The following is a 27,435-nucleotide window of genomic DNA, read 5'->3' on the forward strand; positions in this document are numbered from 1 at the left end:
TAAAATAAAACACGCAGGACAGAGCAAAAAAAAACCCTGAAAAAAACTAGGAAAAAAAGCACTTTTCAGACGGTCCCTTACTGAGAGCTCTGCTCTGCGCTAGCTTTACTGGCTAAACGCAGATTGCGAGAGCTCAAACAGAGCAGTGCTCGTAATGTCGAGCGAAAAAAAGAAAAAGACAGCTGTGAAACAAAACTAGCTTTGTCTTTTTGTAGGAAACACACTTCAGATATTTTTAGGGCAAGAGGTTTTTAAGTTATTGCCGTCAATCGTACTGGTTTTGATTCACCGCAATGTAAATATAGCTGCAGCTATGTGACGTTGCGTGACCCACCTTTGTTCACTGTACAACCCACTAGTGGGTCGCGACCCACAGTTTGAAAACCCCTGATTTAGTGTTTTGCTGATTGTGTTACGTGACATATGGTTTACAAAATTTCTTAATGTGTTTCCACATTTGAAACACTGATTCAGTGATTATTTTTTATTCGAGCTGCACGATATTGGAAAAATCTAACATTGTGATGTTTTGTTATTCTGCTATATACAGTATATTGCAATATTAATACAATTTTGTAAGCACTTCCCTCTTTGTGCCGTGTACTTTGGAAACCCAAATGCAGAAACAGAAAAAGCTCTGTGAAAATAGCAGCATTTGGACGGAATTTTAACTTTCTCTGCTATAATATTAAAGCGCATCTGGCCACCGCCCTTCTCTGTGTGCTCTGTAAAAGCCATTTTCTCCCTTTGCATTGAACTTGAGTGTATTACATTTAGAGATGTTGTTTATTTTCACAAAGCTTGCACATCAACTAAAATTTAAAATATGATATCGTACTGTTTCCCAGAGATGGGTTGCGGCTGGAAGGGCATCTGCTGCGTAAAAACGTCCTGGATAAGTTGGTGGTTTATTCTGCTGTGATTAATAAAAGAATATAAATATTATTATTTTAAATAAAGACGCTGGATTAATAAAAGGACTAAGCCGACTAGAAAATGAATGAATAATATTGTACTGGACCACCCCTTTAAAAATTGAGTATATCCAATGAATCATATTTTTCAGTGTTGTTTAAATCTGCATTAAGCACCATTCACATATGATCTGATTAATGAAAACACATTTTAATACCATAATTAACTAGTTTAGACATTTTAAACAATTGCTGTTTTTTTAGTAGTTAAAAAGCAAGGTGGACTCAGCTTTCTTACAGTCAGAAGACACTTTTTGTTTATTAACAGCAAGCAACAAATGTACAGTGGCACTGGTTGATTAGTGCAGTAATTAACTTTAAAAAGAAAGAATAAATGAAACGTGCTACAAAAGGGTTAAATTAGGACTAAGAAAGCTGCTCTTGTAGTTTCTTTCCGTTTAGATGGCTACAGATGGACAAAAAGCCCACACACATCTTCTGGAGTCTGGACCCCTTGTGTTTCTTTTAATTGGGTTTGTAAGAGGGGAATCGTTCATCTCTTTCGTTGTCTCCTTCTATCCTTATACTCTGCCAGATGACATTACTCTGGCTTTTGGGTGCTGAGTGAAACTAACCCAAACCTTGTAATCCTTAACCCTCTCAGATGAAACCTCTAAGCTGCAGTGGCCTGCAATCCATCATTTACTCTGAGCTTTTCACACTTTGTGTCACAAATGTTGCACTGTCCAGAACAATAAGGCTCCCTGTCTTGGAAAGTCCAAATCATTTTTGTTTGCAATGCCTGAGGATTCTGGTTTTTGTGTCTCTTTGTTTGGAAGAGAAGGCAATGATATACAGTTAAAGTCAGAATTATTACCCCCCTGGACATTTTTACCCAATTTCTGTTTAACGGAAAGAATGATTTTTTTCAAGACATTTCTAAACATACTAGTTTTAATAACTCATCTCTAATAAATGATTTATTTTCTCTTTACCATGATGACTGTACATAATATTTGACTAAATATTTTTTTCAAAATACAAGTATTCAGCTTAAAGTGGCATTTAAATGCTTAACTATACTGTAGGGTAACTAGGCTAAATAAGGCAATTAGGCAAATCATTGTACACTCACCAACCACTATATTAGGCACACCTGTACAACTGCTCGTAACGCAAATTTCTAATCAACCAATCACATGGCAGAAACTCATGCATTTAGGCATGGTGAAAACGATCTGCTGCAGTTCAAACCGAGCATCAGAATGGGGAAGAAAGGTGATTTAAATGCCTTTAGATGTGGCATTGTTATTGGTGCCAGACGGGCTGGTCTGAGAATTTCAGAAACTGCTGATCTACTGGGATTTTCACGCACAACCATCTCTAGGGTTTACAGAGAATGGTCCAAAAAAAAAAAGAAAATATCGAGTGAGCGGCTGTTCTGTGGATGCAAATGTCTTGTTGATGCCAGAGGTCAGAGTAGAATGGCCAGACTGGTTCCAGCTGATAGAAAGGCAACACTTACTCAAATAACCACTCGTTACAACTGAGGTCTGCAGAATAGCATCTCTGAATGCACAACACATTCAACCTTGTGGCAGATGGGCTACAGCAGCAAAAGAACATGCCGGGTGCCGCTCCTGTCAGCTTAAAACAGGAAACTGAGGCTACAATTTGCACAGGCTCACCAAAATTGCTCAATAGAAGATTGGAAAAGCCTTACCTGGTCTGATAAGTCTCGATTTCTGCTGTGACATTCAGATGGTAAGGTCAGAATATGGCATCGGCAACATGGAAGCATGGATCCATCCTGCCTTGTATCAACGGTTAAAAAAATGAAAACATTAAAAAAATCTACATCCATATAATAAGAGAGATAAAACTGGCTGCTATCAACCCTTTTTAACTACCATAATTTACACAACCAACCTAAGAGTACAGTATAATACACAAACTCCAACTACCAAAAATGTCATTAAATGTCCATTTTTCAACTTTTAAAGTCCCCATGAAATCAAACCTAACCGTATAATTTTGTTGGCTCACATTGCTAGTTTTGTGTTGAACAATTAATCTATGCATGTCAATAAGAAAGAAAAGGTTTTCCCTTTTAATCTTTAATTAAAATCTAAAAATAAAAGTACTTGCTGTTTTGTTTTGTTTTTAGTTAAATTGTCAGATTATGCATCTTAGAAATTGGGTGTGGCATCATTCATTTAATATAACCTATTTAACCATGCTGCCTTAACCGTGTTTTGACAACAAACAGAAATGGCGAGGAGGAGGAGTCTTTTAGGTTGTATATACTCCCCCCAAACCCTTTTCCCGATCTTTCTGAAATGCCTACATCCAATCAGCATGCAGTAAAAAAACACAAGCCACACCCACTGTTCTCTCATTTAATATTCAGTTTCTCTAGGAACTGTCACAATATGAAAAAAATTACAGTCGCAGCTTTCGGTTCATGGGGACTTTATAGTTGTCAAAAGAGAGATCAAGCTCCTAAATTCAATACCACAGAAGAACTAAATTCTCTCATAAAACATAAATTGCGATAAATGCTATAAACTGCCAATTAACTAATATATTTAACTACAGGTTACAGATTATCTGAACATTTCCATCTTTGCCAAAAAGTTGAACACTTACACCAACTCATAAATCATTGGAACTCTCCAAAGTCTCACTCATATAAATCATTATCACTCTTGCTCTAAATTGACATACTCACTGAGGCATTGCTTATTTTTAACTCCATTGGATAGAACAGGAAAGAGTCTATTTTTGGTCTGCCAGCTGTTGACACATTTCACCTCATGCATGCATGTGTATGTGTGTGTCTGTATGTGTGTGTGTGTGGCCGCTCTACTCTTGCTGAGGGGTCCAAAGGTGCCGGTAGAGATCACACTGACATTGAGTGGAGGATGTGATTCACGCTGCCTGCTCACATTCCCAACACCTGTCAGGGGGCCATTTTACAAGAGGTCCCGCTTGGATGCATCCACTTGTCCCACAGTGTTGACACTCTGAATGCTTCAGGATACATGTAGAGCAAAAACTCAGAATAGAAGTTTGTTTATTTGCAGTTTTAAAGAGGCTGTGCATAAGAATTCTACACCAAATGGCACGTTTGAGCGGTCTTAACTGAAAAGTACTTGAAAATGACTTACCTCCTGAATTATTAGCCCCCTGTATGTTTTTGCCCAATTTCTTTTGAACGGAAACAAGATTTTTTTCAGACGATAATTTTCCGATCATAATACTTTTATTAACTGATTTCTAATAACTGATTTCTTTAATCTTTGCCATGATGACAGTACATAATATTTTGCTAGATATTTTTCAAGATACTAGTATTCAGTTTAAAGTGCAATTTAAAGGTTTAACCCATACCTTTCAACATCGGGATTTGAAATTAAGGGATATCCCGTACATTAAAAAGAGGTGTTACTTTAAATATATACCGATCTATAATGAAAGACTTTGGTTGCTTTCTTAGCTTTTTATGCCCATTTAAGACAAATTAGTTGTGTTGAAAAGAAAACCCAGCAAGATCAACTTGTTTAGATGTTATTATTATTATTTATTTTTATGGGTATATGTCTGTTCAAACATGCACCCAAATCTAGAGTGTCCACTCTCGCTCTGCTTCAAATCACGTGTACAGAATCGGTTTGAACAGCATCTATTTATCACTATGGAGCGCTTCAGCTGACAGTCACGCACCGCTACATGAACTGACTGTTTTGAGGATTGAATACCTATCAAATTTGCAAAATGTTTTGATTTGCTAGTGTGCATTGTTAGTCTTAAGGTGAACAATTCATATTAGCAATTTAATGTATACAAAAAAATTATTTCAAAATCTGACCAATTGCTCCTACTGTAGAATGGCTGTTCTTCTCTGTTTGACGGCTTGGGCAGAGTGTGTTTAGCCACGCCCCTGCAACTTTTGGTTTGCTGCAAGTGAAAGATGACAGGAGGAGCACAAGTTTAAAGCCCTGCCCTCTACTTAATATTCCATTTCAGCTGGAATTGCATCATCATATTAAATTAACAGTCTGCAGCAACTTCTAGTTTGTGCGGTTTTTAAACTAAATGTTGTTCTTATCAGTGTGAACAGCACTGCTTATCAGTTTAACACTGCAAACGTAATTCTCCCTTTTTCAATCAAAGAGTGAAAAAGATCTTGATTTCATTATATTGGAGCATTGAATCACGTTGAGTCTCTTGCAGTTTAAGTGTACACTAGTGAGACGCAATCATTTATGTACTGAGGATTATGTTCACTTTTTATATAAATTTGTGTTCTGATGTTTTATTACAGGTCTGTGTGTCGGAGGCTGGGTGAGGAGGTGTTCCTGAAGGTCTATGATTATCTGAAGCAGGCCAGACAGAAGCAGGAGAGCGAGGAGAGCATTAGACAGACTCTGATAGAGCTGGTGGAGAAACCCAGCGACTGCTTTGAAGTAGATCAACTTCTTTATTATGAAGAGATTCTTCTGGCAGCGCAGGAAAACACTGTAAGATAAGAATGAAGCAGACGCACACACTAACACAATGTGTCAAGAATCATACAGATCTCTATATCTATTTATTTGATCTGCCTGCGGTGTGGCTTTGTATTATGAGAACTCCACAACTAACACAAAATACAATGCAATCAGGTTTGTTAAAAATATAGAGTATAAAAATAGGTTCATGAGTTGAAATTGAAAGGGCAGAAATGTTGAAATATGTTTATTTATGTGTGTGGATGAGTGAGAGCATGGATCACAAAACCTTAAGCACAAAGCATAAAAAAAAATAAAAAATACGTTGCTTGGGTCAAAATTACAGATTTGAGTTTTTCCAGATTTTCAAATCATTGTATTTTGGACGAATATTTTCCTGTCCTAACAAACCATCCATCAATGGAAAGCTTATTTATTGTATATATCTCGGTTTTGGTTTTGCAGTCTGGGGTCAAATATACTGTATATCATTGAAAATTAAATACACATTTTTATAAATTTTAGCATTTTTAACTATAATATGAAATATATTAAATAATATGTAAAATGTGTAATTCAAATCTACACTTGATAGTAATTATGTGCATAGTAAAGCTCAAAGTGTCTTCTTTCCAGTGATACTTAATTTTTGTTTGTAGCTCACTGAGGTCAAGAACTGTTAAGTAGGTGTAAAACTGCCAAAAGTGAGTGCTTGCAATTCTGCAATACACACTTAACCCTAACATTTGTAGTGTGTCATGAAATTTTCTCATGCTTTAAAGAGCTTCACTGCATATGCGTCACATTTGTAAATACAAAAATAGAAAGATGTAAATTAGTGCTGAGCAAAGATTAAACGCAAATTATCACGTAGTTTATTTTGATGTAATATGTGTGTGGATTTGTGTGTACAGTGGGTTTATTGTGTTTATATAAATACATGCATACATCTATTTGAGAAAACGTTTTGTCACCGTGGACCGGTCTGCGCTTGACAATTTTACTGCGACCCGGGGGATCTGTGTAAGTAGATGATGATGCTTGGTAACCATCAACTATTTTCTCAGAGGATGACCAGCAGACAAAACATTGCTGCAACTCTGATACAAGTTTAATTATGGCCAAAATTGAAAAGTGCTGCTGTGCTACCGAAATGTTTATATTTCACACATAATATGAAGCTGATCAGTTCTTGTCACGTGACTCATGTTTTTAACTAGGGGCGCCTGGGTGCCTGGAAGGCTTGCACGCATTGCTTTCAATATGCGCACGCAAGCTGTGTGCCTCTGTTGGAACTAACAAATTTTGGCACGCAAAAGACACAATATGTGAATGACCGCTGTCATTTGCTATCTCTTCTTGCACACACAGACATACTGGACTCACCAGATTTTTTGACAAATGGCTTGTGGATCCATTCTTTGGCAGTTTGTGGGTCCTTCCCTTTCCCATTTTGTGAGCATTTTCCCCTTTGCAAAGACACTTTCCAAAATGTCTGTTTCTTTCTAATTTTGATATCTTGTTGGTTAAATTTTAATGGCGCTTTTCTGGACACTCAAAGCGCTTTACACATTTTTGCGGGGAATCTTCTCATCCACTACTAGTGTTCAGCATCCACCTGGATGTTGCTACGGCAGCCATATTGCGCCAGACCACACACCAGCTGATTGGTGGTAATGAGAGAGTGATAAGGGGGTGGTTAGGAGACCATGATGGACAGAGGCAAATTTGGCCAGGATGCCGGGTTAAACCCCTACTCTTTTTTTTTTTTTTTGAAGGACATCCTGGGATTTTTTCAATGACCTTGGTTTAACGTCTCATCCAACTAAAAAATGTTGCTCAAAAATACTCAAGTGAACAAGATATAATTAAATATCGTCGTTTTTTAAAATAGAAAATTTTTCAAAAGAAATAATCGTTCAAACTCGGATAATAATTAAAATGGAAATAATTAATGATTTCTTTTGAGGCTCGGTACCAATTGATCCACAGACTGGTACTGGTTGGGATCCGCTGTTATATGTATTTGATTCAAATTATATATTAAATTTAAATATCTATGCAGAAAAGTTTTATATAATTTTGTTTTAATGTGTGTTTGTGTTACATATACAGAATAAATATATAAAATACACACATCTTATGTCAAAACAAACTTATTTTGGATGTGATTATTATTTGCTTTAATAAATGTATTCAGCTTTGAGATTCTCTACAAAAAGTACTAAAGAAATCAATTTCTTTTACTGTGTTCGTACTGTAAAATTTATGTTGATGTGTCTTATCTTTTTGTTGTTGTTGTTGTTACGTTATATGATGTATAAATAAGTTTAACTTCTGATAAGTTTACCTGTCTCTGGTTAGTTTTTCCATCTTGCTGTTTTGAAAGCAGTGCACTGCATTCAAATATAAAATTTTTGTCACTATCCTCTACAAACCCCTGGTGTTTTACGATTATAGTTACTAATCAACCTGTGTTGCCGCTCCTATTCACCAAAAATTGTCTGATTTCTCCCAGCTCAGAAGTTAGCAAGCTGAGTAAAGCGCAACAGTGTAAGATCAATAGCAGAAAACAGCGAGGTACAGGGACTCAAGCTGAGCTACCGCTCCAGTCTGCATTCTCCATTGTATTGTGTGTTGTTATCGCTGAAGCAAAGCCAGACATTCATTACAACTTATCGACTTTTCCATGACATGAATGTAAGAATGTTGTCCTTTTTTCCCCTGTTTAAAGATAGTGTAGACTCAAAAGATGGCTTTAATAATCTCACCAGTTGAACTGCACACATTGTACCACTCAGAAGATTGAGTGTTCTGCACAATACCATCACTGATTTAATCAGATGATGTACATGTTTTTACAAACAGCTGTTTGTTATAGTGATGGATTGCTAGTTGGTCTCTTTATCTCACTATTAAGGCCCTGAAATACTTCAAGCAATCGAAGAGAAAGGGGATTTAAAAAGGGTAATTTAGTTTTTATTTCACAGCTCTGGGTCTGAAAAAGGTTCTCACAATTCTGGCTTTACATATCTCACAATTAACACTTTAGAGTAATGGTCCATTAGTTAATGTATTTACTAACATTACCAAGGTATTTAATAATCATCATTCAACATTACTAATGCATTATTATTATTTAAAGTTGGGCATGTTAACTAGTGAGTTAACATTAGTAAACGTTAATTAAACTTAACTTAACCTTTAGTAACGTTAACAAAAGAAAATAAGTAACGTAACAACTGCATTACTACTTGTTTGTTAATGTTTGTTTATGTATTTACTAGCAAGTAGTTATACATTTATTATGGTATTTATAAATCTATGTTAACTAATGGACCATTATTTTAAAGTGTTAACAAATTCTGACTTGAATTGTAAGGATAAATGTTGACAGTTAAAGTTAAACGTTTTTATTTCTGTGATTTCTATGAGATAATTTATATGTGACAGAATCTTGCAATTCTGAGTTTATTTATTTTGTGTTTGTATCTTCTGATTTTTTTTCTCCCAAATATTAACTCAATTCTTAGTTTAAAAAAAAAACTCATCTTGTAATTCTGACATTCTCACCATTCTCACCATTTCGAGTATATTTATTGCAGATCAAATTTTTTTATATCACAATTTTGTGACCAAATTCTTTAAAAAAAAGAATAGTATATTATATAAGAAAGAATATTTTGTTCAAACTTTTTTTTTTTTAAATTAGCTGACTCAATATAATTCTTGAGGTTTGTTTTAGAGATAACTTAATTGTTGTATGTTCAGCCCAGGTGGCATAGTGATACATAGGCTGTAGTGAATGGGTGTGTGTGAATAAGAGTGTATGGGTGTTTCCCTGTACTGGGATGCGGCTGGAAGGACATTCGCTAAGTAAAACATATACCGGTATAGTTGCCGAGATGTATAGTTGCTGAAATAGAGACTAAGATGAAGGAAAAAGAAAGTTCCACTTAAATTTGTAAAAATTATATCTTAACCAATTTTTGTTGGAACAACATGACGGAATTGTGTGTAACTGCATTTTTTGCAGTGTTGTCTCTTTTAATTCTGGAGTTGCATCATAATTCATAAATACAGTTTAAACTTCATAATTCTAAATATTTTCAATATTAGCAGTTTACATCACACAAATTCTGAGAAGAAAAGTGAACTATAAACCCGTCAGTCGTTATTATAAGGTAGTAAATTCAATTTTATAACTAAATTCAAAACACAATTCATAAATATGCAAAATCCAATTCCTAAATGAAAACACATTTCGTAAAGGCGCAAAATCCAATTCGTAAATTCAAAACCCAGTTTGTAAATCCGCAAAATCCAATTTGTAAATTCAAAACGCAGCTTGTAAATGCACAAAATCCAATTTGTAAAATCAAAACAAAATTTGTAAATACGCAAAACACAATTCGTAAATTCAAAACACAGTTTGTGCAAGCGCAAAATCTAATTCGTAAATTTAAAACAGTTCATAAATACAAAAACACAATTCATAAATTAAACGTACGGTATGAAATGGTTTTCCAAAGTGAACTTTCAGAAAAGTTTTCTCCATCTTTAAACAATTTCTGGACCGAGGACAAACTAAACATCAGGATGTTCACAAACACTGTATTTCTGAAAATGTATTTCAAACTTCTTTTTAGCCTGTGCAAAGAACAAAAAAAGAGCTTTGTTGTGAGAATATCGAAGCCCTTAAAGTGAAAAGTAAAGGTTGTGTGTGGGGTGAGGACAATAAAGCAAGACATTCCATCTCTTTATCAGCCTTTAAGTACAGTTGGCAGAAGCTCAGAGAACTTTGTATCACATCAAGTTCATAGCTGTGTCTTGTGCAGCCATGCTGCGCTGTTAAATTACATTTTCACATTTTAAATAGTGTTCCAGTTTGCTGTCAAGTATTAACCACATACCTCACGTCCTCCTACTGTTTTCACTTTTCCACATGTCAGAAAAACAAAGCTTTAATACACCCTGTGGCTTAAAGGTTCAGAGAACTGTACGATCCATCTAAGATCCATAGCTTTGCGATTCTAGTTGGTGTTGTGTTCATATCAACACTGTCTCATTACCGTGACTGATATGTTTTGACTGGAGAGTGACAGAATATTGTCACAGACAATGGCAGATGTCGTATGGGATTCGATGCCTGTGCTTCGTCCAGTCAAACGGGTAAAAAAAAAATGTTTATAAAATGGATGGAGCGACTGACTGAAAGACAAATTGTGAGTTTAGTTTTGACAGGTTTTTTTCACTCAGTTGGTGTGTGACATGGATTGACAGCTGTATTTACCAACAGTAGAGCACATACTATACAGGAGCATCTCTAAACCAACTGCATTTGACAAATAAGCAAAGTGAAGTTGTTTGCTGTATTCTCTAAAGCCTTGAATAAAACACCTTTAACCAGAATGACTGAAGTAAATGAGGAAGATGGTGACTTTCTTTACATTAGTCATAAATTAGGAAAATGAAAAATTGTTCTGTGCGACTTGGTGGCTCAGTGGTTAGCAATGTCACTTCACAGCAGGAAGGTCCCTGGTTTGAATCCCAGTTGTGTTAGTTGCTATTTCTGTGTAGAGTTTGCATGTTCTCCCCGTGTTGGCGTAGGTTTCATCCGGGTGCACCGGTTTTCCCCATAGTCCCAAGACATGCTCTAAAGTTGAATTTGTGAATTGAAACTGTCAGTCCAGTTTTCAGAGTTGAAGTTCAGTTTAGTTCAGTTCAGTGTGGTTTAATGTTCACTGCTGAGAGTCCAAACACTGAAGAGCAAATCTTTCGATGCGCAGCTTAACAAGTCCCAAACCAAGCAAGCCAATGGCGACAGCAGTGTGAAACAAACTTCACCAATTGAAGTTAAAACCTTCAATTGAAAAAAAAAAAAAAAACCTAGAGAAGAAAACCTAGAGAGAAACCATGCTCAGTTTGGCACGACTATTTTTCCTCTGGCCAAACTTCTTATGCTGAGCTGCAGTTTAGGTCCCGGAAAATCTAAATATCATTGCAAAATTAACAGTTCTCTTATATTATTGAGATCAGTTAATTAGCCAAGCATTTTAATGACTAAAAGTGGTAATTCAACCAGTAAAGTGAATTGCAGAAAAAAACAAATGTAAAAAATTACATTCCAAAAAAATTAAGGTTAAAGTAATGTTTTGTACATTGTACCCCCAAAAAAGAAGAGCCTAAACTAGAATTAAGTTTTGTACAGTCTATTAAACATAAAATAAAAAAGTAGCTCAAGTGTGGTATCTTTATTTCAGAGACTCACACATCTAATATACTGATATACATAAAATTGTTTACACCCACTGACATAACCAACATTATGTGACATAACTCATTTGAGTATAAGTAGACTGTCTGCTTTATATCTGTTGATACTGCTCCTTCAACAGACATTTAATTGACTATAAGAAAATTTGCAAGTACATGTCAACTTGCATCTACCCTAAGCCCAACCTAAAAGTCTACTTGTAATCTAATGAGAATTAGTTGACATGTAGATCCAATGTTAAAAACAGACCATCTAAATAAAGTGTGACCAGTATTTTTAACTGGAATGCCACAGACACATACTTAACTATATGTTTGACAGTAGTAGTACTGTAAATTATGATTATTATCATATATCTTGGCAAGGAACCATTTGAAGGGGCATCCCTAACTTTGATATCTATCGTATGAATAATATCAAACAAATTCATGCTGAAATCTGGAGTCGATGGTTGTTGTGAGGTATAATTTCAGCAGCTCTGTCAACAGGCCTGTGTTTGCACAGAGTGCATTGTTGACCTCAGAATTACAGTGATCGCTTAAAGTGGTCTAAAACTCAAATCTCAACAGCATGTGCTTTTTTTTCAGCTCAGCCAAAGAACAAGACATAATTAGACAGGAGGATAATAAGCACCTTTTTGCCTCCCGCTGCCCTCAGCTCGTCTGGCCATGATCAAATGGAAGAGACGGGGGCAGTGGAAGCTTGTATAAATGGGCCCCATAAATGAACCTACTGATACTTTACTGGCTTTATTGTATGTGTGTATATATATATGTGTGTATATATTTATTTATTTATTTTATTTATTTATTTATTTTTGCTTTTTAAATTTAGTAATTTTGTCATTTGTGACACTTTACCACAAAACAAGTCATAAGGGTATAAAGCTATACCTTTAAAATAGGTTTTGTGGTCCTGGGTTGCATTTATTATTAATTTTTATTGCTTATATTCAGTAGTTGTATATAGTGTTTTTTGTTTGTTTGTTTTTTTGTTTGTTTGTTTGTTTTTGTTATCTACTGTATATGAAAGAAGAAATATTTTCATGCCAAATACCTGAAATATTTTATTGTCAAGTACAGTTAGGTCGACACAATTCTAACAGTTCTATACACCAACACAATGGATTTAAAAAATTAAAGTACCAAGATGTGCTTCAACTACAGACTATCAGATTTAATTTGAGGGTATATAGATTCAAATCAGGTGAACACTGTAGGAATTATAACAGTTTACATATATGCCTCCCACTTGTTAAGGGACCAAATGTAATGAGACAGAATAATAATCATAAATCAAACTTTCACTTTTTAATACTTGGTTGCAAATCCTTTGCAGTCAATTACAGCCTGAAGTCTGGAACGCATAGACATCACCAGATGCTGGGTTTCAATCCTGGTGATGCTCTGTTAGGCCTCTACTGCAACTGTCTTCAGCTTCTGCTTGTTCTTGGGACATTTTCCCATCAGTTTTGTCTTCAGCAAGTAAAATGCAAGCTCAAACAGATTAAGGTCAGGTGATTGACTTGGCCATTGCATAACATTCCAATTCTTTCCTTTCAAAACTCTGTGGTTGTTTTTGCAGTATGCTTTGGGTCATTCTCCATCAGCACTGTGAAGCACTGTCCAGTGAGTTCTGAAGGATTTGGCTAAATTTGAGCAGAAAATATTGCCTGAAAATTAAAGCTGACAGTCTGCAGTTAACGTACATCTTGTTTGTTTCATCTCATATCCATTGTGTTGGTGTATAGAGCCAAAAATGTTCATATGCAAAAACCTCTAAGTGCCATCTGAAATTTCCATTTAAAAATGAACATTTTTCTTAGCCTTCTCATCTAAACTCTTCATTTTCTTATGCTTTTTTTTTTTTGGTTTACTATCTTATAATTTCATCAAAGGTGTGTTTTAATTAAAATGATTGATTATTACACTTAACTACATGAAAATAAGTATTTGCTTGGCAAATAACTGAAATAAAGAAATACCAATGCTTTCTCATGGCAATTCGTAAATTTTTGATTTAGTGGCAAATCTCATTTGTACAATTTACAACAGTTTACTTCCCCCAATGACGATCGGGATTAGGGATGGGGTTTGGTGCCACACCTCCTTTTAAAAACAACTCTTTTTCATACAGCAAAACTCATTTCATATAAATTAGCCACTAAACTAACAAAACATAAAATAGTTACGTTTCCTCCTGAAATCAGGCTGCAAATGCTGTTTAAGTTGTTCAGCAAGCTTCATTATTATCAAACATTTTTAGCAGAATTTCCATCAATAAAATTAAGATTAGTATAAAAAAATAAAGTTTCAAAAACTTTTGATCCAGAAGGTGCACATTATCTTAGTGGCTGCTGAAAACTTTCATTTTACGGACAGTCATTTTACTGTAAATCTGGTCCCCAGGTGTAAGTCTGCCGGTAAAGATTTATTTAAAATTAGTTGTGTAAGTTATGGTAGTTTCAAGAGTTTGTGCCTGATGACTTGCCAAAGCCGCAGGTGCAGGGAGCCGATTAAAGAACGGCTCCTGAATAAGAGATGCTCTACTTTAAATCTCCAAGGAGAATCTCGGGCTTCAGATTCGGCAGTCAGACACACACCTGTGCAGTCATTGAGTGAATGCAAATGGCTGTGATCCTCCTGCTTTGTGTCTTCCCTCTGCGGCCAGCATTAGCATTCAGTTCAGCAGGTTTCTGGCTGCCGATGGATAAATTAAATGATATTTAGACACTGGAGAACTGGCGACAGTTCCAATCTTGTAGAGACAGTTCCTCAAATTGACCCAGTTTCCCAAACACTGGAGGTGGTGCTTTAATTGAGCCAGTCTGATTTAACTCCAGGTACACAATATGAACTGAAAGTTGTTGTTGATGATGATGATGCTGATGACCAGAGGTTTGACTTGCATTATGTACAGTAGGGGATTATGTTGATTATTAATATTGTTGCAGGCTGTATAGTTTTCATTAAATTTTAGCTAATGGGTGCATCTGCTCCTTTTAAACTTTCAGAAACTGTATTTTTGTAGACATCAAAGAGACAGCTGACCATGTGATCTATGATATGGTAAAATATTATAACTTTTATAACTATTAAAACTTTGTTCATCAAAAATTCAGAAAAATGTTTTCAATAAACATTAAATATTAATACTACACCTTTTTCAACACAATATTTATAACATAATGTCATAAGATGTGTTTCAAATCACTAAATAAGAATATGGTTGATTATGTGACTAAATACTGGCTAAAGCACTTGCAAAGGATGTTTACTTGTGATTGTTACTGACATACACTGCAAATTTCACATTATACATGTTAAACTAACAAAAATACATCTAAACAGACCTTCGAGACAGCGCTGAATTATTGTGTATTCTGTATATCCTGCATTTTGCGGTTTCCTTTTTTAATATTCCTTCTCCTCCAGTTTTCAAAATAAGAGTCTCACATACAGTACATATTATGTTTAATACAAGCTTAGATAAACTTAAAATGAAGGAAAAAATGTCTTAGTAGTAGGACTGGGCGATATGGCAAAAATGCAACCTGATTATTATTTTTCATATAGAATGATAACGATATATATTTCGATACAAGTTGTTAATGATTCCAGATTTAAAAGAGTATATCAACAATGACTGAAGCCACAAAAATTGTAGGGTGTATCAAATGGCATAACCTATTTCCGGCCAACAAATTTTCGGTGTCTGAAAATTTGATACATCTCAGCACACTTAGATTCTCAATGATGCACATTTCTGTTGTTGTGCTCTTACATCAATATAGAGTAAAAAAGTCCAGAGCTTATCAATGTTATTGACATTTTGTTTTATCATTTAAAAATATGATTTTTTTATACTTTTTATCATCAAAAGTGATTCACAAATATTTAAAAATGTAATTATTTAATGACAGTTCTTAATGGTTACAACTGATTTTTTTGCAAATAACTGTATCAAATGATAAAACATGAAATGATAAAAACATGATAATAATTGTACCCAGCTTAAATGTAAAATAAAGTTACCTGAGAGAGAGGGAGAGACAGGGGAGGGAGAGAGAAACAAAGAGATAGCCTGATAGCAGTAAAGTCAGAGAAGATAGACTCCAGAGCTGAAGAGGAGCAAAGCAGGAAAAGAGACCAGAGCAAAGTTTACCAACTATTTTGTATCTTACTTGACCATGTGACCAAAGGCCAAATACTGAGACATACAAACTGACCAATCAACATGTGACCACATCGAAAAACCCCAAAGTCCACACACCAGGCCGTGATCTAATCAGCATCTGCCTTTGGAGTCAGTAAGGACCGTCTTGGTGAAAAGACATGTTTTGCCAAATAAACAAATTCATATGATAATTTAGACTCTTACAAGTGTAGTGAGGTGTAGAATGGCAGTGAAAGCCCAGACAGCAGCTGAAAACTCTTTTCTTCAGCAACCTTCTGCCCTTCACCATTGTAAATTAAAATTAGCTGCTTCAAAAACATCTACATTATCAGGATGATGAAGATCAGATTTGATGGACGAGACCCACAGAGCCTTTAAGATTTTTAAACTCTGTTGAAGTCTGTGAAAAAATACACACCTGAGCAATGCATGTGACTTCATTCTCCATTGTGGATGGGATGATGACCAGTTTCAAGGTTTATCACGGTTTGGAAAAGTCAGGATATTAAAACCGCAAAAATGTTTTGTTATACCGTTTCTAAGGTATATGTGAAGTAGTTTTTTCATGTGTTTTAAGGAAATCTGTGTTTTTGAAGCTAATAAAGATATTAGAAGTCAATGGTTTATTTTAATTATGTAGCCTCACATGTTTACTGTATATATATATATTTTAAACTAAGACATTTAAAAATATATATTTTACAGCAGTAACAGGGTTTCTGCAGGGTCTTATAATATCTTTAATTTCAAAGCCTAAATCTTAGCCCTTAAAAAGTCTTTAATGCACTGAAATATTGTGTTGCAGATCTTAAATTGTTTTAAACTGGTCTTAATTTAGCTTTGTCCAAGTAAAGCTATAGTCAGTTTGGGCCTGTCCATCTAATGACCAACAACACATCTCAATAAAACCTTATTTTTTTTTATATTCAAGTTTTTTCATTGCAAAAAGATTCACAACAGCTGTTTGACATTTTTACAAAAAAATTCCCCCAATTAAATTCCCTAATCAGGAAAAAATAAAAACATCTACACGATTCCTCATGAAAATAAAGGGCAATTAGAAAAATCTTAACCTTGTCGAAGTCTAAAATTTCATTCTTTGAAAGGGTCTTAAAAAGTCTTAAATTTGACCTAAAAAACCTGCAGAAACCCTGAGTAAACACAATACCATGATACCTGGAAACTGTGATCTTTTTATCCAAGGTTATCATACTGTCAGAAACTTATACCGGCCCATGTCTATTCTCCATATGAGAGGCATCACCAAAAAAGCTTTTTACTCTTTATATAAAGTATTAAAAGTCAACAGCATCTTTAGAAGTGTGTTTTCTGTGAAAAATGGTAACATGTTGAATACTTATTTGCCCCACTGAATATCAAGATTTTTATTCTATTCTAGGCCCTAATATTGTCATATTCACATCATAATCTGATTCAGACCAAATGTACTCCTAGTGAAATGACCAAATATAAATAATTTCTTGCCTTTTTATACTGAGTACAAAAAAAAAACTCCCACAAATGTTGATATGTTCACACTAGCTCTTCATAAGTGGGCTGTTGGATTGAAAAATCTCTTTCTGTGTGGGAATCCTCCTTATCATTAGACTTTAGGCATGACAGCATGTGATGGATCTAGTGAGCGAGCCCACATGTTGTGTGAGATTGAGGAGGAAATCTCTCCTCGAGTTCTCATGCCTACAGGACAGGACTGTCATGTCACATTTGCAGGCTGAGACAGTGCCGTAATTGCTTGCTATTGCATCTCTTCTTTCCTCAGGTGTGATGTCGCTCTTATGGTTTCATGTGACTCGACAAAAGGGAGCGTCGAGGCCAATAATATCAGCTCTCCCTCTCTATGTCTCCGCTTGGGTCTCTATAATAGGAAAGGTCTAGAGCCTTTAATATCATATGGAGGTAAAACCGAGCCGACAAGCTTAATGTCCGAATGGTGCATTAACTTATCAAATCATTTACTGGTACTGGGCAGCGGCGGCTCCTGTGAATGAAGGTTAACGGCTCTAGAGGGCATTTGAGTGTTTCAGATTAGATTTGTCTCCTCCTTTGATTTAAAGCGTCACATTTCACACGCTTTATCAGCTATCAATGTGAGAAAAGGGGCTTTTTTTGGATCTCCTAAGAGTCTTTATAGGAATTGCTCATTATATTTGATAGATCTCACAACATTTTACACCCGAGGTGGAAGTGTTGCTCATTGCTTGTTCTTTGAATTTAAGACGAGACGTCCCGTGCAGAAAGCGGACAGGCAGAGATAAAGGTGAAGATGATGATGAATGGAATTAATAACGGTTGTCTTGTGATCCGTGTGCGTTTGGGATCAGACTGCTATGGTTCACCTGTCGTCATTTTCATGTCCTTGTCATTCCAGGCCTGTGTGATTTTTCTTTCCTCTGTCAAACGTGAGATCTTAGGGAATATGTTGGCGCTGATCATTTCCTTCTAATGAAAGTGAATGGTGACTAGGAGCTGTCGAGATCTAAAAATGACACTGAAAGTGGTGCATGTGACATGCGCCATGTATGTCAGGCTTCAGAGGACATTTTTTAGCTTTGTGTAGTTAGAAACAGATAAAGTTTTGATTTATGACTGAATATCTTCATCCTCGTGATATACTCAGTAACCGGTGATGTTTGGTATGGTTTATCCCTGGTCAATTTTGTACATGTATTTGAATTATTATAGATTGTGTAATTTAAATGTTTATTTAAATTCAGAATTATGTTACTGTTAATATCAAGGAACAATCATGGTTTGTATGGGGGCATGGGGGCATGCGAGAGATCTGCAGAGTGGATGGCAACGTCAACATCCTGAGGTATCAAGACATTTGTGCTGCCCATTACATTAAAAAGCACAGGAGAGGGCAAATTCTTCAGCAGAATTGTGCTCCTTTTCAAACTTCAGTCTCCACATCAAAGTTCCTGAAAGCAAAGAAGGTCAGTGCTATCCATGATTGGCCAGCCTAGTCACCAGACATGAACATTATTGAGCGTGTCTGGGGTAAGATTAAAGAGGAGGCATTGAAGATAAATCCAAGAAATCTTGATGAACTCTTGGAGTCCTGCAAGAACGCTTTCTTTGCCATTCCAGGTGACTTTATTAATACGTTATTTGAGTCATTGCAGAGATGTATGGATTCAGTCCTCCAAGCTCATAGGAGTCACAGACAATATTAATTATTTTTCCACTGCACCATGACTTTATATTCTATACGGTACATTCTTTTAGGTGACAAGACTTTTGTCTAAGCAAAGTCAGTCCGTTATACTGCCCTAATTAAATAATTAAAAATCAAGGCATAATCATATTATATTGTGGTAAAATAAGCGTAATCTAGAGGCCATTGCCTTTCATAAAAGCCACTTCTGATACCATTCTGATTCAGTTATTATTTGTTGTTACTAAAACTTGGAAAGGCGACAATACTTATGTCAGGTAGTGTATATTTTTAAAATGTACAGCGTAGTTCGCTTTTATATGTCTTTTATAATAATTACTTAGTTTTGTTTTAAATGTTTTCAGTTATACTTTTAATATATTTAATTGTCTTTATTAATTTAATACATTTAAACAATATAGTGGTACATTTATACATCTATGTAACCCATTTATGTGTGTATAAATGTATGTGTATGTATGTATATGTATATATATATATATATATATATATATATATATATATATATATATATATATATATATATATATATATATATAATTAAAAATAATCAAGTAAAATATTATTTACTGTCATCATGGCAAAGATAAAATAAATCAGTTATTAGAAATGACTTATTAAAACTATTATGTTTAGAAATGTGTTAAAAAAAATCTTCTCTTCGTTAAACAGAAATTGGAGGAAAATAATTAACACGGAGGCTGATAATTCCGGGGGGCTAATAATTCTGACTTCAACTGTATGTGTTATGACATACAGTGTATTGTCATAAATAAATGAGTTATACGGTATGCATGTACATGTCATTTTAATGTACAGGTATATCATTCTTCCTAATTTATATTCAAATTAAATGTAAATGCATATACAAATAAACAAATTATAATTAATACAAAATAATATAATTGTAATATTATTTGTACATAAAGATGATCTGTAACAAAAGGGGTATTCGTGATTTATTAAAAACCAAATATCCACAGATAGTTCAGATTTTTCTTAAAAGGCAAAAAATGTGAAATTATAGTTTATTTGAATTATTAATAATGTTACAGCTAATCAAGATGGTAAGGCACATAAGGAGAGGAAATTGGCTCTATTAAGTAATAAATGTATAATGATTGTTTCCCAGTGATGGGTTGCAGCTGGAAGGGCATCCATTGCGTAAAAACATATGCTGGATAAGTTAGGAATTCATTCCGCTGTGGCGACCCCAGATTAATAAAGGGACTAAGCCGAAAACAAAATGAATAAATGTATTACATAACCCATTTCTCAAAATCAACATTATATCAATATCAGATTAATATAAATTATTATTATTATGTTTCTGGTATTTCAAACCCTTAACCATTCACTAGCATTGAATGAATACTAAATATATTAATATATACAAAAAATGTAATATTCTGAATAAAAATAAATCACCAACAGTACATCTTGGATGGCCTGAGTGTAGGGTGATTACGAATTTAGATTTTTAAATTGTTGTTCCATTAAATGATAATCAAAAAATGATATACAAACCCAAAAACCCATTTTTTTACATCAAATAAACATGTCCTTGCTCACAGATATATTATATATGTATTGCCACAGTGTTTCCTCAAAAGACAAAACACTAAAATCTCAATTACTTTTAAGGATTTTCTCTTAGAAATATATAGGAGTTCTCTATAATTATCCAGGGACGATCCTAGGATTTCAATCTTAAGCTCCCTCAGACTATTCCTTTAAAGTGATCAGGAAGGGGGATTCAGAGTAGAATATCCTCAGATTTCCTAGTCTGACCGCAGCCTTCAGCAAACAAGAAGAAAACCCACATAATTTGAGGAGTTTCAAAGCACCTCTGGAGGACCTCGGGTGTCATTTAGAACATCAGTGGCATGAACTTACACAGTCAGTTTGAACCTGTGAGTAACACCACGATCGCTCCGAGTGCCTGTTAGCAAGAAGAGCTGCAGGGTTACAGCAAGGGCATCTGGAGTGATACCTCCAACACTTTCTGTTCCATTCTGTCCTCCAGAAAATCTTATTCCAGGCTCACGTTTCACTGATACCGATACACGATTTCCTAGAGGCTGGACACTGCATGATATCCAGTTCTGCACAGCTCAGCACTCTGTATTATTTACAAGATTTAAGTGTGGGTACAGTATGCTGAAGATGAAGTACACATAAAAAACAAGACGTCTTGCTAATGTGACAGGAGAAAAATGGGTGACCTTGTGAGGCGATTCGCTTTCCCATGTACGTTGATACTGGATGTTTTTCGTTCCTGGTAATACCCATCGTGCTCATTAGAACAGTATGGGAGGTGTCATTCATAACAAAGCACCTTCAGTTCATTATCCCTGGTTGTCTCTTTTACTTGGCGGTTGCAGTTTTTTTTAATCCCTCAATGTTAACCATCTCGCTGTGAGCCAGGCTTATAGGAATCAATTACACCACTGTACTTTGCCATCTAATTCATGCTAATCCTTGAAAAGCGGTACATCTTCCCTCCTTTTTTTTTGAGAAGTAAAGTTCTTTTAACAAGTGAGATTTATCCAATTAACCCAGTACAACATTCCTCCATGCAATTACTATGAATCCATATTAGTTAGATTCTTCATCTGTGGCTCAGAGATATGCATATGCAGAACTTCAAAACACTCGACTGCTTTGTTTAGATTTTAGTAACTATAACAAGGGCTGCAACTAACAATTATTTTAATAATCTATTAATCTATTGATTATTATTTTGATTAATCAATGAATCTGATAACAAGAAGAAAAGCATTCATTTCCAGCCAAAGTTCCAAAGTTGTTCTTGAACATCCCTGAGCTGTTATAATAATAATAATGAAATAAAAAAATTAACTTAGTAGTATTGTCCTGTTTTCAATCTAAATATCTTTATACATACTAGACAGATGAAGTAGCATTAGAAATTGTTTTGTTTTCTGGGGGGAAAAAACAATCAAAATTAAGTGATTGTTTGGTTTAAAGCAGAATGAAAATTATTTGCCAATGGGGTCAGAAAAAATAATCTCAATGAGATATAATCTCAAGCAGAAGTTTTGAGCACCATTGAATTTTCTCATGCCATTTTTCTTGTCTAGTCTTGATTTAAGATATATATATAAATATAAATATATATATATCCGCCACGTCCTGGCGCTGACTAAGAGGTTTAAGAGCTTATGTTATGCCTTTTTTTCTGTTTTACTGTATTAAATTTCTGCAAATTTTAAAAAAAATGTACAATAAATGGAGCTATTGGCTTCCAAAGTGAAAAAGCTGATTCTCAAGTGCCTGAAATGAGTTGTACAGTATTTGCATAATGCCAGCTTAAGGTCTTCATTAGCTGCTCACAAACAGTGTTTACTTTGACTTTCAAATGCTGTCATTGTAGTTTAGACCTGGATGATTTAGTTTGTGTTGTCAACATAAAAATTACAGGTTTTTTTGCACTGGAAAAGCACTTCAAAAAGATGGACGTTTGTTTCTGTAAGGGTGCTAGACCACTTACAACAGATTGGACCATTTGGCCAATCAGAACAGAGAAGGCTTTTGGAAATGCAGAGTTTCAGACACAGAAACACAAGATCAAGAAGCACGTCTGACAGGTCATCAAGAATCTACTGCTGGATCTAAGCTCACTGTAGTTGTTAAACATGATATTTAATTCATCTTGTTGTCTATATTTAACAACATATTCCTCGAATTATGGTCTTTTGAATCAATTACTTGTTCTCAGGTAACATGTTTTGACTGAGCACAAAGATAAGTTAATAAATTAATTTATATAACCACGTACATTGATTTAACTTATTGTACGTAATACTTTTATAATGGCCATTATTGATTATTAAAACTGATATTTAGCAAAAGAGAGGGTATATTTTGTATATTTCACTGAAACTGAATGGACGGAGTAATGTTATAGGCTCTGTGTTGTTATGAATATGCATACAGTGTAGATGACGGTCATTTAAATATGTACCACGACGCCTGAATAAGTTGCTGATATCAAAGTGAAAATAGGCAGTTCCTTATATCAGGTTTTCATTTCATTGCTGAGATGTGAAACAACGCAGCCAGGGTGATGCGAATGACGTTATGAAGATACACTATTGCCTTTGAAGATTTACCCGATGTGTCCTCGGGAGTTTGTTTTCCATATCAAACTTGCGAAGTCTGAACTCACAAGTAGAGGATGCAAGACTAAACTTTGTGTAGGCCACTTAATATTGAGATAAAACCCCAATCAGATTTCAGATAGGTGAACGCCTGCAACCACACCTTTGTTTTCAGATGTCTCTGTTGTTCCCCATCCACACTGTATTACACAAATACTGGCCTCGTTTGCACTAACATAAAACGCATACATTTTGCTACGGTTACGCCATCTGTCCACACTACCCCGGAGTTTGAACACCAAAAACGGAGCTTTTTGAAAATGCTGAAGAGGCCGTTTTTATTTTTAAATGCTGCTGCTCCGTGTTAGTGTGGATGGGGGAAAACTCAGACATCTGAAAATTGAGCCGTGGCTGCAGACATTATTTTTAATATTATTATTATTGTTGTTATTATTATTGTTATTATTATTATTAAATTGATTAATTTTGACTTTGTTGTAGTATGTAAACCTGTTTAGGAGATCTCCTAAACAAAGTAAGGTATGTTTAAAGTGCCCCGCTATTTTTTAAATATTACCTTTCACTCAGGGAGCTTACACATTAGCACTTTTGGTCTACACCGGGTTCATTTGACGCCAGAGTTAGGTAAATTTAGTTAGTGTGAACAATGTCTTCTAAACTTTTTGCGTGCACCCAGGAACCGTGTCTGCCTGAAAGAGGTGGTCTGGGGTACGGTTCGCACAAACTCTGATCCGGTTCACTTCTCACATGAATGCAATCATACCAAATAATGGATTTGAACCACCAACTGTACAACAAACTTTTATGTATCACGTACTGTACCTTGGTGATAAGTGGGATCGAGCCAGGGCAAACACAGCGATAATGTCTGCTTGTGTCTTCCAAAAAGTTCTGAACGTTTTAAATAATTTTGTTGCAGATAGACGCAAGTGGCTGTATGTTACCAAAACTAAAATATTCAGTAAAAGCAGAACGACCACAATGTGCATTTGTCTTTCCATTTTGGTGCCTTAGCTTTTGTGGCTGTCACCTAGCAACAGCTGTACACACAACAGCAGCTTGACGACAGTGTAAACACAAACTGAGAAGGTGGCAAGGGCGGACAATTGAACTTGGGTTTGGACCAGGCAATCGACCGAAGTGTGAGAGCACCCTCAGTGTGTAATACAGCTGTTTGTGAATGTGATGGAGGCTCAGGTTGATCAGCTAATTATTTCCATGTTTTATTATCTGATGTGTGCTTGAATTGAATTTAGTAGAAGCAATAGATATTTACAGCTTTTACAATTACAGAGGGAAGGAAGAGATCAGCAACTTCCTGATCAGATATGTTAATGAGTGTTTCATCTTGGTAAACAGTAGGGTCATCTGACCAATCAGAGAAGAGCAGGCACTCAGAAAGTAGAGATTTAAAAAAAATTAATCCTCAAATATATCAAACAAATAGTTTGAAACTCTTTTAGAAATTAGACCATATTTTTATGAGGAAATAAATCTTTGGATATGTGTCTCTCTCATCAGCAGCTGATACAAAATGCAGCTGCTAGACTACTCTCTGGCACGCGCAAGTATGAGTTGGTAACTCTTATTTTAGCTGCACTTCACTGGTTACCATTAAATACAGAATTTATTTTAAAATTTTATTATTTGTTTACAAAGCCTCCAAGATTCTTCCTACTCAGTACCTTACAGACTTGCTTTGTCCGTATACCCCCTCTCAATCATTGAGATCTTATGATCTCAATTTACTCACCATGCCCAGAACAAACCTTAAAAAACAAGGTGATCGAGCGTTTGCTGTTGCTGGTCCTAAACTCTGGAACAGTCTACCAATTCACATTACTTTCCCCCTTCATTTCTGTGTTCAAGTCAGTTTTAAAGGCATATCTATTTTCTCTCGCTTTTAATACTCCTTGATCACTGTTTCATTAATTTTATTTGTTAAATGTTTCTTTTATATTCTGCTTCTCTGTCTTTAATATTCATATTTAAAGCACTTTGGTCAACCTTGGTTGTTTTTAAATGTGCTTTATAAATATTGTATTGTGTGTATTGTGAACTTATGTCAAATAAAAGGAACATTTTAAACCACAAAATAGGACTACTTTAAAATAGCATCTCTAACCTAAATGTAGTCAGACTGGTGGACTTTCACTCCAGTTCTGGGAGATTGATTGGACAAAGAAATGCTCAGTGCTCTCCTCAGATTGGGAATTCACTCTCTGGAGGAATCTGAGATCTCATTTAGAGTGAACAAACACAATCTGAGTTTGTTTAGCTGTGGTCTGCCTTTGCCCTCTCTTATTGAAAGGCAGCAGTGGAACATAGTCTTCCTGTGCCTGTCGGTCAGGTTCGATTGGCACACAACCGTGCAACAAGTGGCGAAAGGATGGACGGATATTTCATTGGATTGGCAGTTTTCCCAAAAGTGCAGATTTTTTATATAACAACACCAGTTGTATTGCATCACTTGACTGTATTACATTTCTGCAGACAAGCTGTCAGTCTGTGTGTTGCCTGGCAACATGGGGAACTTGTGGAATAATGGCTTTGGCATGGAAAGCATGTATGAACACTAATGGCCAGGTTTTAGCGGTGTCCAAAAGCTTAGGTCAGGGCTTCTTGATCCAGACTGTCTGCTGTGGCTGTAGATGAGAGTTACTAATGTTTTTTTTTTTTTTTTTGCATCGACTGGTTTACATCTGGTCTCTTCATGCTTTTTCTCTGATACCATTTGTGTAAATGGTTTCATTTTCATTTGCCACATAAATGCTAAATAGTGCTATATGGAGATTTAACTAGGTAATGTCAACTAAAGCTTCAAATTCACTGCTTTATTGTAGTTACCACTATTTTTTATATTGGAACACGGGGTAGATATGTTATTCAGCATAAAAAAGATTTCAGATGTAGGCTACAAGAGGCTTTGTACTTCACTCTTGTTTCAGTAAAACATCAGCACACCCGGTTGACTCTGCAATTACTGTCAATAGAGGCTAAATAAAACATCTATTTTTGACATAAAATAATACTTTTATTTATTTAAAATAAATATACATTTTAAATATTCATTTATAATAAATATTATAAATAGGGGCGACGCAGTGGCGCAGTAGGTAGTGCTGTCGCCTCACAGCAAGAAGGTCGCTGGGTCGCTGGTTTGAACTTTGGCTCAGTTGGCGTTTCTGTAAGGAGTTTGCATGTTCTCCCTGCGTTCGCGTGGGTTTCCTCTGGGTGCTCCGGTTTTCCCCACAGTCCAAATGCATGCGGTACAGGTTAACAGGGTAGGCTAAATTGTGTGTGTGTGTGTGTGTGTGTGTGTGTGTGTGTGTGTGTGTGTGTGTGTGTGTGTGTGTGTGTGTGTGTGTGTGTGTGTGTGTGTGTGTGTGTGGATGTTTCCCAGAGATGGGTTGCGGCTGGAAGGGCATCTGCTGCGTCAAAACGTGCTAGATAAGTTGGCAGTTCATTCTGCTGTGGCGACCCCGGATTAATAAAGGAACTAAACCGACACGAGAATGAATGAATTATAAATAGGTGGGACTGGGAGACTTTTGTGGAGAGGCCATGGTCCTGGCCCTCAATGCAAAAGACAGTGATGATATCAAAATACAACTATGCGAAATTCTGAATTTTTCTCATTAAAATATTACCTGAATATTAATTTTTTCACAAACTTCGATCTATCTTTGAAAAAATTCTAATATTACTTGAATTTATGGGCTTATTAGTCTAGTAATCGTCCAATCTGAATGTTGACTGGATTAAAACCATGTTTGTGCTTATATTGACTGCAAGAACATTATTACATCAATATTTTTGCTATTCCATCTCCTAACCTCATCCGTAAAAATTGCCCACCTGGGATTTCTTTCAGCCTACCCTTTTGCGGTCGGTAAGAAAAGAACTGGGCCTGCTCTAAAGGACTCTAAAATTGAATGATACATCATTAAAAGTATAAAAATAAATTAGCCTACCTCATGCACATTATAATATATTATTTGAATAAAAATAAGAATTTAGTTTTATTTCTGTTTTGTTTTGCCTTTTCACAATGTCTGTTATATCGGTCATACAGCCTTTCACATGTTTATTTATTTAAACATACTTTTATATCTTTTTTGGACACTTAAAGTGGCAGCAGGCAGCATCCATTGAGTTGCATTTTAGCATGAACTGTTCTTTAAAGAAAGCCATAGATCACAGTTACTATGACAGTAATGTGAGTCAACAA

At 35.4% G+C, this 27,435-nt stretch overlaps 1 protein-coding gene across 11 annotated transcripts in view; it reads left to right on the top strand.

The window, feature by feature from the left end:
* The window catches only part of nek11 (NIMA-related kinase 11), a 246,927-nt gene that overhangs the window by 121,769 nt on the left and 97,723 nt on the right, over positions 1-27,435 (top strand). For 9 of the 11 annotated variants that reach the window (XR_015511922.1, XM_087287725.1, XM_087287724.1 and 6 more), the window contains exon 16: positions 5,242-5,437. Coding sequence is in view for 10 of the 11 variants with exons in the window: in XM_087287725.1 (XP_087143851.1) it covers positions 5,242-5,437 (196 nt within the window). In the remaining variant the exon portion in view is untranslated. Of the gene's footprint in view, positions 1-5,241; positions 7,383-27,435 lie in introns of those variants that run through there. The other 2 variants (XM_087287730.1, XM_087287729.1) reach the window with 1 other exon arrangement.

Source organism: Danio rerio, chromosome 16 (genome assembly GCF_052040795.2).
Source record: "Danio rerio strain M-AB ecotype USA chromosome 16, GRCz13ab, whole genome shotgun sequence".
In the NCBI taxonomy this organism is placed as follows: Eukaryota; Metazoa; Chordata; class Actinopteri; order Cypriniformes; family Danionidae; genus Danio; species Danio rerio.